The following is a 13,823-nucleotide window of genomic DNA, read 5'->3' as shown; positions in this document are numbered from 1 at the left end:
GTGGTCCGGCAGGTGAGTGTGGGTGTGAGTGCGTGCGGCTCGTGGTGTTTGAGGAGTGTGAGAGCTCACGTGTGTCAGGATGGTGTCACAGGGAGCGTGCAGGTGTAGGCGTGGTACGCGTCTCCATAGCAGCTCGAGCCCGGCTGTGGGGCGGCGGGGGGCGTGCCTACCGCCCACTTACTGTAGGCGGCGCGGGAACCACCCGGCCGGCGCGACTCTGAGTGAGCGCGGGAGCTCGCGCGCGTGCGCGCGCGAAGCGGGCAGTTGAATAGGGAGTGTGGGGGAAAGGGGAGGGGCATGTCGCGCTGGCGGCGCCAGGCGCAGACGCAGGCGCAGAGCGCTGGAGCCCGGCCGCCGCCGCTGCAGAGCGCTGGGGGCGGGAGGAGCGAGCGCGAGAGGCTATGGCTGCCGCCGGCTGCTGAGGGGCTCGGCCTGCGAGCGCCTGCCGCCGCGGACGATGGTGACCGCACGGGTCGGGCCGCTGCCGCCGCCGCTGCCGCCACCTGCCAAGACGCAGCAACCAAGGCCCGGCGCGGAGAAGCGGCCGCTGTGAGCCGCACCATCCCGGCCCCCGCCGCCGCCGCCGCCGCCCGAGGAGAACGGGGAGGCGGGCGAGAGAGCCGGGGAGTTGCGGAGCCCGCCTGCCGGCGGCGCTGCTCCGCAGGAAGTGAGGCCGCAGCCCGAGGTGACCGAACCGTCCGTCCCGGCCGGCCGCTTCCCTCCCCCGCGCCCCCTGTCCGCCTCCCACAGCCTCCCCTCCCCCTTCCCGTCGCCCGCTGCTGCTGCTCTCCTCTCGCCTCCCTCCTTTCCTCCCGGCCGCGCCGTCACCAGCCCCTCCCGCGGTCCTCCTCGCTCCCCGGGGCTCCCTCCCACTCAGCCCGTCTTCCCGGGGCCCGCGCAGAGACCCTTCCCCCAGACCCGGGCCTAGGTCCTCGGCCGCCTCCTACCCACCCTCCCAGAGATATCCCTACCGCCCCCGGCATTCCTAAGATGCCCTTGCTCGGAGTTCCCCCATCGCCTTCCCAGCACCCCATTTCGGGGCTTTTTCTAAGCCGCTCCCTGAGCTGCTCCTTTTCGCCAGTTCTCATTTCCAACTTTTCCTCTTCTGCGTCTTTGTTCACTTTGCCTCCAAGCTTCCCTCCCTCTTCGCATTGGCCTTACCCTTTAGTCTACGCAGCCCCAACCTCAGGCTCCCCCCCTTTCATGCGGTTTGAGCTTGTTTGGGGCTGCAGAAGGGCCTGCTAAGCCACTCTTCGAATGGGGATCTATTTGCTCTGCACCGGTCTGTCAGACCTTTTCTTTTTTACATTAAGAGCGCCCCTCATCCCTTCCTTTTGTCCCCATCGCTTCTTTTGCTTGCCACCCCTCCTGCATCCCCCTTTAGTTCTGCTTATCCCACCCGGGAACCCCGACACCCTTGTTCCCCCTTCGGGGATGAGCCCCTTTTCTGTTCGGAGATGGTGAACTTGGCCCACGTCTTTCCTCGGAAGCTTTTTGGTGTTTGGGGCGGAGAAGCCAGCACCCTTGGCTAGACAGGAGGGGAGCTCCCTGGCACGGTTCTCACTCCTGGCAGAGTTCTTGAGAACGTAATCCCCTGTCCCCGCGGCGAACGGGCCTCCGCTGCCTGCTGCTGCTACTGTGCCTGCTTTGCAGCGAGCTCGGTTGGGGTTACTATAGTTCAAAAGCTTCTGAGATCAGCAAGCGTGGGGTTGGGGGAGGAGGTGCGGGGAGCGAGGTAAGGAGCTTTGCAGTGAGGAGGCATCAAAGATTAATGGTTGGCTTCTCATCGGAGCCTGCATTAAACAGGAAACTAGTTTGAAAGGAGAGGAGAGGACTGTGTGTCTTTTTATTTTTAAAAAACGGAGTGTGCAGTTATACTTAATCTTGAATCATGCCCAGAGTATGAGCTGTCGGTGGTGCAGTCGTGACCCAAGCTGAGAGAGCCTAGTGGCAGAGAGAGCATTTTTTAATTTACTCTGTCAGGCTCCTTAAGCTGAAAGTGGCCCTTGTATTGATGATAGTGGGCTCCATGTCTTTGCCGCTTTGAAAATGACGAGAAACCACAGAATTGCTAGTTGTTTATGTAGAAATCAGGTACATACAAAGTTAGCTAGCAACGAGTGGGAGTGGGGAGCACCAGCTATATTTAAAACGTGCCAATGCTTATGTAAGAAGTGCGTTCTCCTCTCGGTTATCTCAGTTTTTGGCTGTTTACTTAGGATTTTAGACTTTAACTTTGCCCTCTAACATTTTCAGGGCTTAACATCCTAACATATGGACAGCCAGAAAATCTGTTGTTTTTAAGATTGGTTTTAGCTGACGGTACGTTTTCATTTTTGTTTTTAATTGGGTTGGACAAAGAGGAGATGAATGATGAATGATAGCTTTTGTGTTTTATTTTGACGGGGGAAAATGGTGTAGAAACTTTCAGCGTTAAATTATCCAGGAATTTACTGAGTAATTTTAAATTGGGTCATACAGCATTCTTATTTTTGCTTTGGGTTTTTAAACGGGAGTTTAGGAGATGTGAATATTGTTCTTTTTTTGGTAAGATCACATTTTTCATTTCTAATTTAACATAATTTTTCAGCAGATGAGCTGTGACTTTAAAAACTTAGATTTTCCATATTGTTCAGGATTAATTGTTAGATTTCATATTCAAACCCAAAATGCAGTGTTTTCAGGAAAGTTAAAGGTCCCATGTGTTTCCTAACCCACAAATATGAATGGGGAACTGTGTAGCATTATACTTGTACAGGACATTACTTTGTTGGTAAGTAGTGATTGCTTATTCTGAGCCTGGAAGAGTCACTTAATGAAATTGTGTGGTCCTGTTTTTCGGTTAGCATTTGTTGAGCCTTTTTTCCATTATTGGAAAGAAAAAAATTATTTTAAGGTATTTTACTGTGTGGAGCACCTTTAAATTTGATTCACATTTAGTTTGTTACTTGCTGAGACATTGTATTGGATGGAGTATTACTTTCCCAGTTCTTTTCACATTTAAGGAGGAAGTTTTAAAATCGTGCATGGAAGGTAAAAACGTATGTAACTGAACAGGGTAGGAAGTAGCTTATGTATTTGGCTTTAGCAGTGTCAAACTTAAATATCCTTTGCCTTCAGATTGCTTGATTATATGAAATTATTTGATATTTTGGTTTTCAGAGAATTTTTGAGCTGTCTCTGACTTCGAAAGTCCTCAATAGAGCTGACTGGCAATAAATACAGGAAAAGGTAAATTAGGCTTGAACCCAGCATTGTAGAGGTATAATTTCTTTATCCCAGGAGAGAAGATTCCGTTTTTATTTCGTACTTCAAATATCGTGAGTTGCAGGTGTGAGATTTAAGGTATCTACAACTAGGATAAATACTTCAATATTTGTTTAGGTGTTGGTTTAGTGTGTGGTGCTAGAGTGTGGTGTAAGGTGATTGTCATCACTCCATCATGTGGCACTTCTACTTTAGAAAGGTTCAAATTTAGGGGCATCTTTTTTTTTCCTCTTTCCTTAGACTGGCCTTGTGGGTAGAATTAGATTTGTCTTCCATGTATTAAATTTGTTTGCTCCCTGTTCCTATATGTGGCCAGCTTGCCAATCAATGACTTGCATACAGAAAAAAATGAAACTTTTAGTAAGCAATTGATTTGTTATTAAAATGGGCGTATTTCATTCTATCCAAGGCCCTTCTCAGACAGTTGAGTCTTGAGTTTACTATGCAGTAGAGTTTGGGTATCTGTCTTGAATATTCTTCTATATTAATAGCTTTAAGGATCCAAGCTTTTTTTTTTTAATTCTATTTGTGAGGCGGGAGTAGTGGTAATTAGAGGGAACATATACCGTTCTGCTAATGGCCTTCTTTTGTAATAGAGATGATCCTCTGTAAGAATTAGGGAGAATTTTTTCCCCTAGTAGTTCAGCTCTTGATTTCTAATGCAGGATTGTTTGCTTGTTCAGTTTAATTTTTTTTTCTTTACCCCTTTACAGCTCCAATAAATGGTGAAAATGGGTATGTTTAAAAATAACAAACAAAAAATAGAGGACAGCTTCAGTCAATTTAAATAAATATGGACCACAATTATTCACTCAGTAACAGTCTCTTTTTTTTTAACTTTAAAAGCAGTAATGATGTATATTGATTCTAGGACATGGAAAAATAGTTATTTTTGCCTTACAGTATAAAGCGTGTCAGTAATACTGTTATATCAGTATATGGTGATTTTCACACGTGACTGTTGTTTTGTGAGAAAAATCTATCCAGATTTGTGTACTTGGAAATAAACTCCCAAGAATGCTCTGAGTTAGCAGTTTGACCACCAGAGTAAGTAGTTATTTCCTGTGTATTTCCTTAAGTCATCGAGATGGCATAAGCACATTATATTTTCTTACCAAAAATTTATTTATTAAGTGTAGTCCCTCTGCCCTCCCACTAATTCATGGACATTCTAAAATGTTTGGCAAGCAGAAAAAGGTAGAAAGAAGCAAGTAAAAATCACGCCAGCCCCACTGTTGAATGGATGTCAGTGTGAATATTTTGGTGGATTTCTTCCTAGGGTTTGTTTTTTAATCCTTAATGATATCATGATCTTTGAGAAATTATACTTGAGTGGTGTAATTGGAATAAATGTTGATTAGAGATTTTATTTTTCAATGCTTTTTTACCCCTTAGGACACAGCTGTTTGGTTTTGGTTCTCTCATTATTTTTTCTTATGTAGGAAAGTGATTAAAGTGGTCTTGTTCATTTAAAGTAACCAGAATTACAGTATTTTTAAATGTTTATTTTATATTGATAGGATATATATAGCATTTGGGTAATGGGAATGATACATGATCAGTCATCTGTCAGTAAAGTCAGTTTTTCAGTGATAGAAAAACTTTATTAACAATGCCAAGTTGAGCTGCCTTTTTTTTTTAAAACTGTGCTGGAAAGTTATGAAAATTAGGGGGTAAAATGGAAATACTGACAAATATTTAATCATAACATAGCAATCTGCCACTATAATTTTCTTAAGAAGTAAATGTTTTCATTTGTTCTGTAATGTCTGAAATTACTGCTGAAGCTAGATATGTGTTTAGCCTTCTCAGCAGAATTCTTACAAGGATATTGTCAGAGCCAACATTTCCAGAATTATCTTTGCTCTTAAAATTGTCCTTTACCTACTTATGTTTACCTTATTCTCTTACATTTCTTGGGTTAATTTGCAGCTCTATCTGTAAATTATTGGTTAATAAAGCAATATTGTACTGAATTGACCTTTTAAATAGTAGTTTGTCTAGGAGATCCTTTATTCTCTTCCTTCCTTTTTTTTTCCTTCTCATTCTGCTACTACTACTACTCATCAACAGCAAGCAAAGACAGGGACTACAGACTTAGAGCTCCTGATTTCTGTGTGCCAATTTGTGTATCGGTAAGAATTTGATGAGTATTATTTTCCTACTTTGAAGGCAGATTATGGGAATTTCAGACTGAGAGTTCTACTTCAATGATGCAGGGAAACAGTTTTGCAAATAATATCTTCTTTATCTGTATCATGAGTTCTCTGGGTTGTATATAATATGAAAATTCAGTAATTCAATTTTGATTGTAAGTAATAGGGAAAAGGATAGCCTATGAGATGCTTCAAACTAATAACTATTTAAAATTTTGTCCTCTTTTAAGAGCTACATAAATCTCAGATAATTTTATGAGAGTGCATTTTTCTTTTCAAGTTAACTGAACAAAAGCTACAGTATTTTTATAAGGTGTTTAGTTGCTAAGTGCCTAGATTTGGAGTTAAGAGCTTTTTAAAAATAAATTTTGCAGCCTGAACATTTAATCAGAATCTTGAGATTGGTCAGACCTGAAAAAGTCAATGTGAAAACACAGTACACAGTTTATTTCATGAATACCTAGAAACAGTAGATGTGGCTAAGGAGCTTTATACACTGTGACATAGTTTTTGTATAGTATGTGACAATCCATTAGATTCATAAAATGATGTCTAAATGTTATTTGAGATAACTAATTTTTATGTATCACTGTTTCTTAAATTTTAGGTCTTCTCCAAGAACAAAACATGGCTGCAAAGGAGAAACTGGAGGCAGTGTTAAATGTGGCCCTGAGGGTGCCAAGCATCATGCTGTTGGATGTCCTGTACAGATGGGATGTCAGCAACTTCTTCCAGCAGATCCAAAGAAGTAGCCTCAGTAACAACCCTCTTTTCCAATATAAGTATTTGGCTCTTAATATGCATTATGTAGGTAAGTATGTGTATCACCCTTTTTAATCTTTTAGTAAGCATCCTGGTTTTTTATGTCTCTTTATATTTTTGAATTTGGGTTAAAATGTGGTCCAGTTACTTTGAGATGGTAGTCATAGTTATTGATGAGGGTTTATAAATCTTCTTTATAGTCTTATTTGTTTTTCCACTGCATATGAATTATTAGGGCTAGAGGAAAACAAACAGTGTTGGATTTATTTACTGGCCAAAACTAGAAGTTTTAGTTTTTACTGTGATAAAATGTAATAATGAGAAATACCTTTCTAGAAATTTGACCTGTTCTAATTTGTCATTTTGGGTTTTGATAGTAATTCAGAAAGTAAGCTTTTTAAAATGAGATATTCTTTATTGTTCCAAAACAATGCCAGTTAAAGATAAAGCATTTATTTCAGTTAAATGAAATGTAGGAAATGATATAATTATTTTAAAAAATTATTCCATACTCCTTGAAATATAATTGATATGATTTGGAGTTAGTGGTAGAAGTAACGTTGACGGGTTAAAGAAGTTAAAAGAAATAAATGTAGGAAACAGATAAAGTTCATCTAGAATAAAAGTCTGACCCTTAATTTTTAGACTAATTTTTGGTTTATATCTAATGATAGCAACAATATATTTTCATTTAATACTACTATTGTATAACTCAGGTTGTAGTTTGAATAATACACTGCAGCAGTTTTATTAATGTTATTGTTATTAGAATTGCCCATCAACAAGTATATCTGTTATAAAATTATGAAGGGTTGTCCTGTCTCTGGGATTTTTTTTTTTCTCTGTGGAAGGACTTCCTGGGTTCCAAAGCTTACCCCTGAGAACCCCTTATAGCTCTTAAGAGATTACCAAGTAAGCCATTGTGGGACGTATGTAGAGTAGAAAAGAGTGCACTAGAAGTAGAATATCTGGGTACAGTAAACTCATCTCTGGCAATACCATGGGGGAGCTGCGATGAGAAGGTTCTTTTAAGCTGTGAAATACTATAATTCTCAGCTCTTTATTAAAGGCTTTGTGTGTTAGCCAATTAATGGAACATAATTCCAGTTGGTCGTAGAAGAGCAGTTGGGTACTTGGCTTAGATTTTTAGCTTAATCAGCAAAATAATTCACACTGTGGTTTAAAAAATGTGCTTATCATAATATTATTTCTGAATAGATTGAATTACTGTTATGAAAACTGCTGCTTAATAACCAAGAAACATTAATTTTAGAAATTGAATGGGTTCTAGTACAGTTGTAATTCATACTCTGGTTTATAACTTTGAGAACTCAACTGAGCCTTCTTAAATACACTTACTACAGCCTGTGGCTGAGTAAGTGCAGTGACTGCATGAGTAATTTTCAGCTTGAACAATTTTTGGTTGGAGTAACCTGTGTCAAAAATCATGTAGTATTTATGTAATGTTCCAATTTACAGAATTTCACCCTTAAATGCATTTTGAAAATTACTAATTTTTCAATAGGTAATACATTTATATTCAAAAATCAAAAAGCATGAAAAGTATACAGTGGAAGTATCTTCCTCTAATCTCTTTGCCTCATCTATTAAGTTCTCACTCATACTGAGCCCCAACAAGTAGCTATTTTTATATCCTTGTGTATAATTCTAAAGATATTTTGACATATATAAAATAGATGTAAAGATGTTATGTATAAATTAAATATAAGTTCAGTGAAGTTCAGTGAAGGACTTGGAGGTGAGCTGCATTTTAAGAAGATGGACCCATGTATTACTTTTTTTGTGCAGATAATAGCATTGTGTATGTTGTTTGAACCTTTTGTCTTTAACTTAATGATATATCATAAAGCCATACCTACTGCCTTTATTCATGAAATAAAGCTTTGTTCTCTGTTTTTTTCATGTTCACACTTTGTTCTGTCAAATCTTAAGATTCTGATTAAATGTTGAGGCCTCAGTCTCCCCTCAACCCTCCAGTTCTGTTTTGTACTGGCATAGTATCCTTGTATGGCTCTACTGTAATTTATTGAACTAGTTATTTTATTGGCAGACACTTTAAATAGCTTTTGTTTTCTCTTTCATTCAGTGTTGTACTAAGTAATTTTGTGTAGCCGTAATTTCAACAGGTGCAAATATAGCCTAGAGATAAATTATTATAAGTAAAATTGCTGGGTTACTGAGTATATACATTTGTAACAGTGATCAATATTGCTTTCCGTAGGGTCTTACTGTTTTGTACCTCCACAGTGGTTGAGAGTTTCTTTAATCCTCCATCCTTATCAAAAGTGTTACCAAACTTTTGTATTTGGCTATTCCAGTGAATGAAAAATGGTTGTTTCTTCATGTAATTTTAATTTGTATTTTGATATTTTGATTGAGATTGAATTTATTCATGTTTAAGAAAAATGTGTGTTTCCTCTTTTGGCGGTCGTCAGTTCTTGTCCCTTGCCTACTTTTCTTTGGGATTGTTAGCCTTTTCTTACCAATTTGTGGGAGTTTGGTATACATTAGGGAAATTAACCCTTTGTGATGTGTTGAAATTACTTTTCCAGTTTGGATTCTCTTGATTTTGCTTATGATCTTTTTGACGTGCAGTATTTGTTTTTAATAGGAATTTATCACTTTTTATTTTCTAGCTTTAGGAATTTGAGTCAAGCAGAAAAGCCTTATTTATTCTTGAGTTTATAAAGAATTCTGTCATGTTTTATTGCATTATTTTTATGGTTTCATTTCTTAAATTTCAACATTGCTCCATTTAGAATTTATCTGCATGTACAGTGTGTTATAGGTATAAGTTTATTTTCTTCCCAGATTACATGGTCTCCATGCATTTATTAAGTGGTTTAGTCCAGCTTTTCCTGATTGGTTATAATATACTACATGTGCATTATATTATATACTATATGTATTCCATGACATATTTTGTTCCATTTCTGAACTTTTTTCCTGTTCTTTTAGTCTCTTATTATTGACGGTTTAGATATTTTACTGTCTGATAGTTACCCCTTTCATTGTTCTTTATTTCCCCCTCAGATCTTTTCTGTTACTGTTAGTGAGAAAACTAACCATATGAACTTTATGAACTATCTGGTCATGTTCCAAAAACAGACAACCCTGTTAACCTTTTGAGATTGCATTATGAAAATTTTAAGTTAGGGTGAAGAGATAGATTAAGGAAGCTAACTCGTCTGTTTGCAAGAATGCAGAAAAGCTTCCTATGTTTAAGATTTCTTTTTGAGTGTTTTAAAGTTTTCCTTATATAGGTCTTGGACATTTATTGTTTAAGTTCATTCCTAGGTAGTTCATCTTTTTTATTACTATTGCGAGTTTTTCCCCCTTTATATTCTCTGTTTGTTACTAAGAGCTTAAAAATTAGAGTAGGGAGTGGTAAACTTTGTGTTTATGGAATATAACTGTACCTTCAAATTTAGAAGCTTTCCAGTGGGTTCTGTCTGAGAACAGCAAAGACAAGTGACTGTCCTAATGTAATTGGTGGAATGTTAATTATGGAACTGTTTTACAGAGTATAAAATATAAAAAGGAGAATAGAAATAATATTGAAAAGGAAGAGTGGAGGCTTTTGTGAAAAGCCCTGAATTGCATGTTAGGTATTGTGCTTAATAAGTAGATAGTGATGGTTCAATGAAGGACTTAGAGGTGAGCTGCATTTTAAGAGGATGAATTAGGCAGTGTTGTATAGGATGATGGATTGGGGAGGGGAGAAACTGAAGGTAAGAAGACCAGTTAGGATTTAGGCACGAGGTAAGGAGTGTCAAGAGTGGATTTGAGAATAGTGGTTACTGAAATCATTAGTGACCTAGAATGTAAAACTCGAGCTTCATTTATGTCCTCATTCTGCAGATCTTTGTGTGTTTATGAAGTTGTTGACTACTTCCTCTTTCTTGAAAATGTTTCTGGATTCTCCTAAAGTCTTGACCATTAGTTCTTATTCTTTGCTGTCCTTTTTCTTTAGAATTTTTCTGAAGTGTTGATATTGCACAAAATTTGTATTTAATTTTCATCTTTCGTTGTTGGGGTGATCTCACATGGTTTTGGCTGCAAATCTCTATCTCCACTTTCCACTGCTTTTTTGACCACCTTAGTCCAGTTAGTGTTCCTCCTCTGGGATTCCAAGGCACCTAGTTCATACTTCCACTTTATCACTTTACTATGCTTCATTCTAAGGGTCCATATGCTCATCTGTTTTCCTAATTAGATTGTGGGGTCCTTTAAGGTAGGAATGGGACGGTCTGTTATCTCAGTATGCCCAGCACCTAGCTAATGCCTGATAATGAATGAATGAATTTCCAAGTACCATTAGACATCTCCACCAAAATAGTCTATACACACTTCAATTATCAATCACTGAAGTTGTCATCATCTTCACTTTAAACCTCCTCTTCCTCCTGTATTTCCTATCTTAATAGCAAAGCTGTCCTCTTCATTACCCAAATTAGAAACAAACCAGTCTTTGCTTCCTTGTTCTCCATTACTTCCCATAGATCACCACTGAGACCTATTTAAATATGTACCTCAGAGCTGACCATGCCACTCTATACCTAAAGCTACTGTTTTATTGCAGGTCCTCATTTTTCCCCCACTACTAAAGAGGTAACCTTTAAATAGCAAATTCTTGCAGTTTGTTAGGAATATTCATCAATGTTATTTCAAGCAGGTCATGGTTTTTAAATGCTACTCATCTTGATTTTTAGTTGTAATTACTGTTGGGTTAGCTTCATCGTTATTTAGCTTTTTGAGGTTTGGTTAATCCCAGAGAGGGACTAGTGATGCATATTTGCATCAGTGATGGTTTTGGCTTATGTTTTTGAAGTAATTAGATTATGTGTGTATAGTTAAAATGATTCATTCATACTGCTTGTTTTAGCACTACTCATATTCCCTTAATCTTCTTGTACAATATATTTTATTGTTGCTACAGAGTTATTTTTCCACTGAATGTGAAAGGGGGGGTATAGGTAAGCTATAGGGTTTTTGTTGTTTTGTTTTTTGTTTCCTTTCTTCACCTTAATGGGTATCTAAAGGATTTGAGAATAATTAGCCCAGTCTAAATTCCTTGTTATCATATGTAAGACTTTTTTGAGGCATTAGCCACCAGTTCTATTAACTTCATCTTCTAATACCTTCCAAATTCTAGTCTAGCCTAGAATTTACTGTCTCCTGGAAATACCTTTTGTGCTTTTTTGGTTTTTGTACCTACTATTCTTTTCCTAGAAGGTTTCCCCTTTTTCTTGCCTGGTAAAGATCCATTCACCTTTTGAGGTCCAGTTCAAACCTAATCACTTAATCATAGCCCTTTTAATGTTTACCTGTTAAAGCACCAATATTGTATCATGCTTTTGTCTATGTTTATTTTTTCACTAGACTGTGATTACCTTAGTCTTTGGATCTTCCTTGTCTAGGAATGCATATGGGTCATCTTTTACACATAATAGTACTAGTTGAGTGACTAGATAATTCAAAGAATGAATGAAATGAGTATGTTCAATCTAGAGGATTTGGCAGCTGATCTAATGAGAGTTCAGGAGAAGGATAAGATAAGGTTATCTGGAAAAGAATGATAGTTCATTAAAAGACTTGAAAGAGAATCTTCATGAAATAGACTGGTTAGAAAATCCTTTAGCCACAAACACTGAGAATGCTTGCTAAATAAAAAATTCTTCTAAATATCTTAAAGTCCTTTAAGGTAGGGATTTACAAAATAAATTGGGGAAATTATTTTGAGAAATTAAAAGTAAATAAAAATGTTTATTTCTGGCTTCTGGATTGTTCTTGAAGTCAGGGTATGTGGGGAATCAGAATTCTACCTCTTTAGTCCCTGGCAACCACCCATTTCCTTAGCTTCAAGCATAACTGATTCAGCATTAGAAGGGCATTCAGTGCTAAGAAGGGATATCTGTGCCCTAATAAAAACAGTAATAAGTGGAAAATAGTTACAGAAGAGTAAACTGCAACCAGATTTTATAAGACGTTTAGAGCAGGAGTTGTCTAAGTGAAGGTGATGGTTTGGGGCATATTATCTGAGTAATGAAGTATAGGATGGAAGAGGATAGAGACTGAAGAAGAGCAGATACTACAGAGTGGATTAGGATAGCGTATGGGGGAAAGGAAGGGTAACGAGATTTATTGAGGAAGATTCAGCAGACTTGATAAGAGAAAAGATGACTCAGGTTTGAGTCAGTGAATGGGATTTAGGAGAATGAAAGGGTGAGCTAGCTTGTGAGAGGAGGAAGGGAGCTTAGTTTGTACTCATAAGAACATATAAGTGGAATATATTTCAGGCATCATGAGCTATAAGATGTCTACTTAGAATAAAATATTATTTTTGCTTGTGCAGTAGGTTCTCAGTAACTGTTATTAACATTCATCTAGGATAGTGTGTATGAAGCAAAAAAATGGATTCTTTGAGCTAGATACTTTATATAGAGAAAAGCAGTTGTATAGGGATTAAGTTTTCTGTTTATTTGAGAATGTGAAAAGAAAGTGGAGGGGAGAATTTGGTGTAAAAGGAAATCCATGTCACAGAGCCAAGGAATAAGTTTCAAGAGTAATTGCTTCAGATGCTGGGACAAGGATAAGCAGGGCATTTTAGATTTGACAAGTAGGTGATTGTTGACTTCCCAGTTTCTTTAGAGTGTGGAGAGTAGAGGAGGTTTGTAGAGGTTTGCAGATTTTAGGGGATAAAGACGGAATGATAGATGGTTAGAAAATAGAGGCATCAGTAGAGGTAGTTTATAATATGTCCGTGGAAAGAGAAAAATAGGTAATTGAAAAAGGAGAAATTAGTGTGAAGATAAGTTTTTCTTCAAAATTGGGGGAAGAGCCATGCACACTTTTAGGAAAGAGTGGTAGGATGTGTCAGGGGAGTAACTGAAGAAATGGAACATACAGCATCTTCAGGAGTTAGAAAAAATAAGATCTTGAGCCAAAAGGAAGGGGCAGGGCAGCCTTGTAGAGGAACATTAAGACATCCAATTCTTACTCAGACTAGAGAATGAGAGAGTTGTTGTAGAACAAATAAGTAGACATCAAGCAAAGGTAGATGATGAGAGGAGTCTTCTTATACCTTCGTGTGACGTGTTAGATTATTTTATTTTATTTTATTTTTAGATAATTATTTTTTATTGAAGGGTAGTTGACACACAGTATTACATTAGTTTCAGGTGTACAACACAGTGATTCAACATTTATATACATGATAATTCTAGGTACCAGCTATCACCATACCAAGTTTTTACAATATTTTGACTATATTCCTTATGCTATACATTACATCCCGGTTACTTATTTATTTTACAATTGGAAGTGTGTACTTTTTTTGTGTGTGTGTGTGAGGGCATCTCTCATATTTATTGATCAAATGGTTGTTAACAACAATAAAATTCTGTATAGGGGGGTCAATGCTCAATTCACAATCATTAATCCACCCCAAGCCTAATTTTTGTCAGTCTCCAATCTTCTGAAGCATAACGAACAAGTTCTTACATGGAGAACAAATTCTTACGTAGTGAGTAAGTTACATGGTGAACATTACAAGGGCAGTCATCACAGAAGCTTTCGGTTTTGCTCATGCATTATGAGATGTGTTAGATTATTTAT

The 13,823-nt window shown here is 38.1% G+C and overlaps 1 protein-coding gene across 2 annotated transcripts in view; it reads left to right on the top strand.

Annotated features, from left to right (window-relative positions):
* The first annotated feature begins 302 nt into the window (after window positions 1–302).
* Window positions 303–13,823, top strand: part of RNF145 (ring finger protein 145) — a 49,428-nt gene continuing 35,907 nt past the window's right edge. The window contains exons 1-2 of one of the 2 annotated variants that reach the window (XM_036916276.2): window positions 303–685; window positions 6,031–6,234. In XM_036916276.2, coding sequence (XP_036772171.2) covers window positions 6,051–6,234 — 184 coding nt within the window. In that variant the 5' untranslated portion in view covers window positions 303–685; window positions 6,031–6,050. Of the gene's footprint in view, window positions 686–2,303; window positions 2,323–6,030; window positions 6,235–13,823 lie in introns of those variants that run through there. The other variant, XM_057491243.1, reaches the window with a different exon arrangement.

Source organism: Manis pentadactyla, chromosome 2, assembly GCF_030020395.1.
Source record: "Manis pentadactyla isolate mManPen7 chromosome 2, mManPen7.hap1, whole genome shotgun sequence".
Classification (NCBI taxonomy): Eukaryota; Metazoa; Chordata; class Mammalia; order Pholidota; family Manidae; genus Manis; species Manis pentadactyla.
This window is presented reverse-complemented; position numbering and strand designations above follow the sequence as displayed.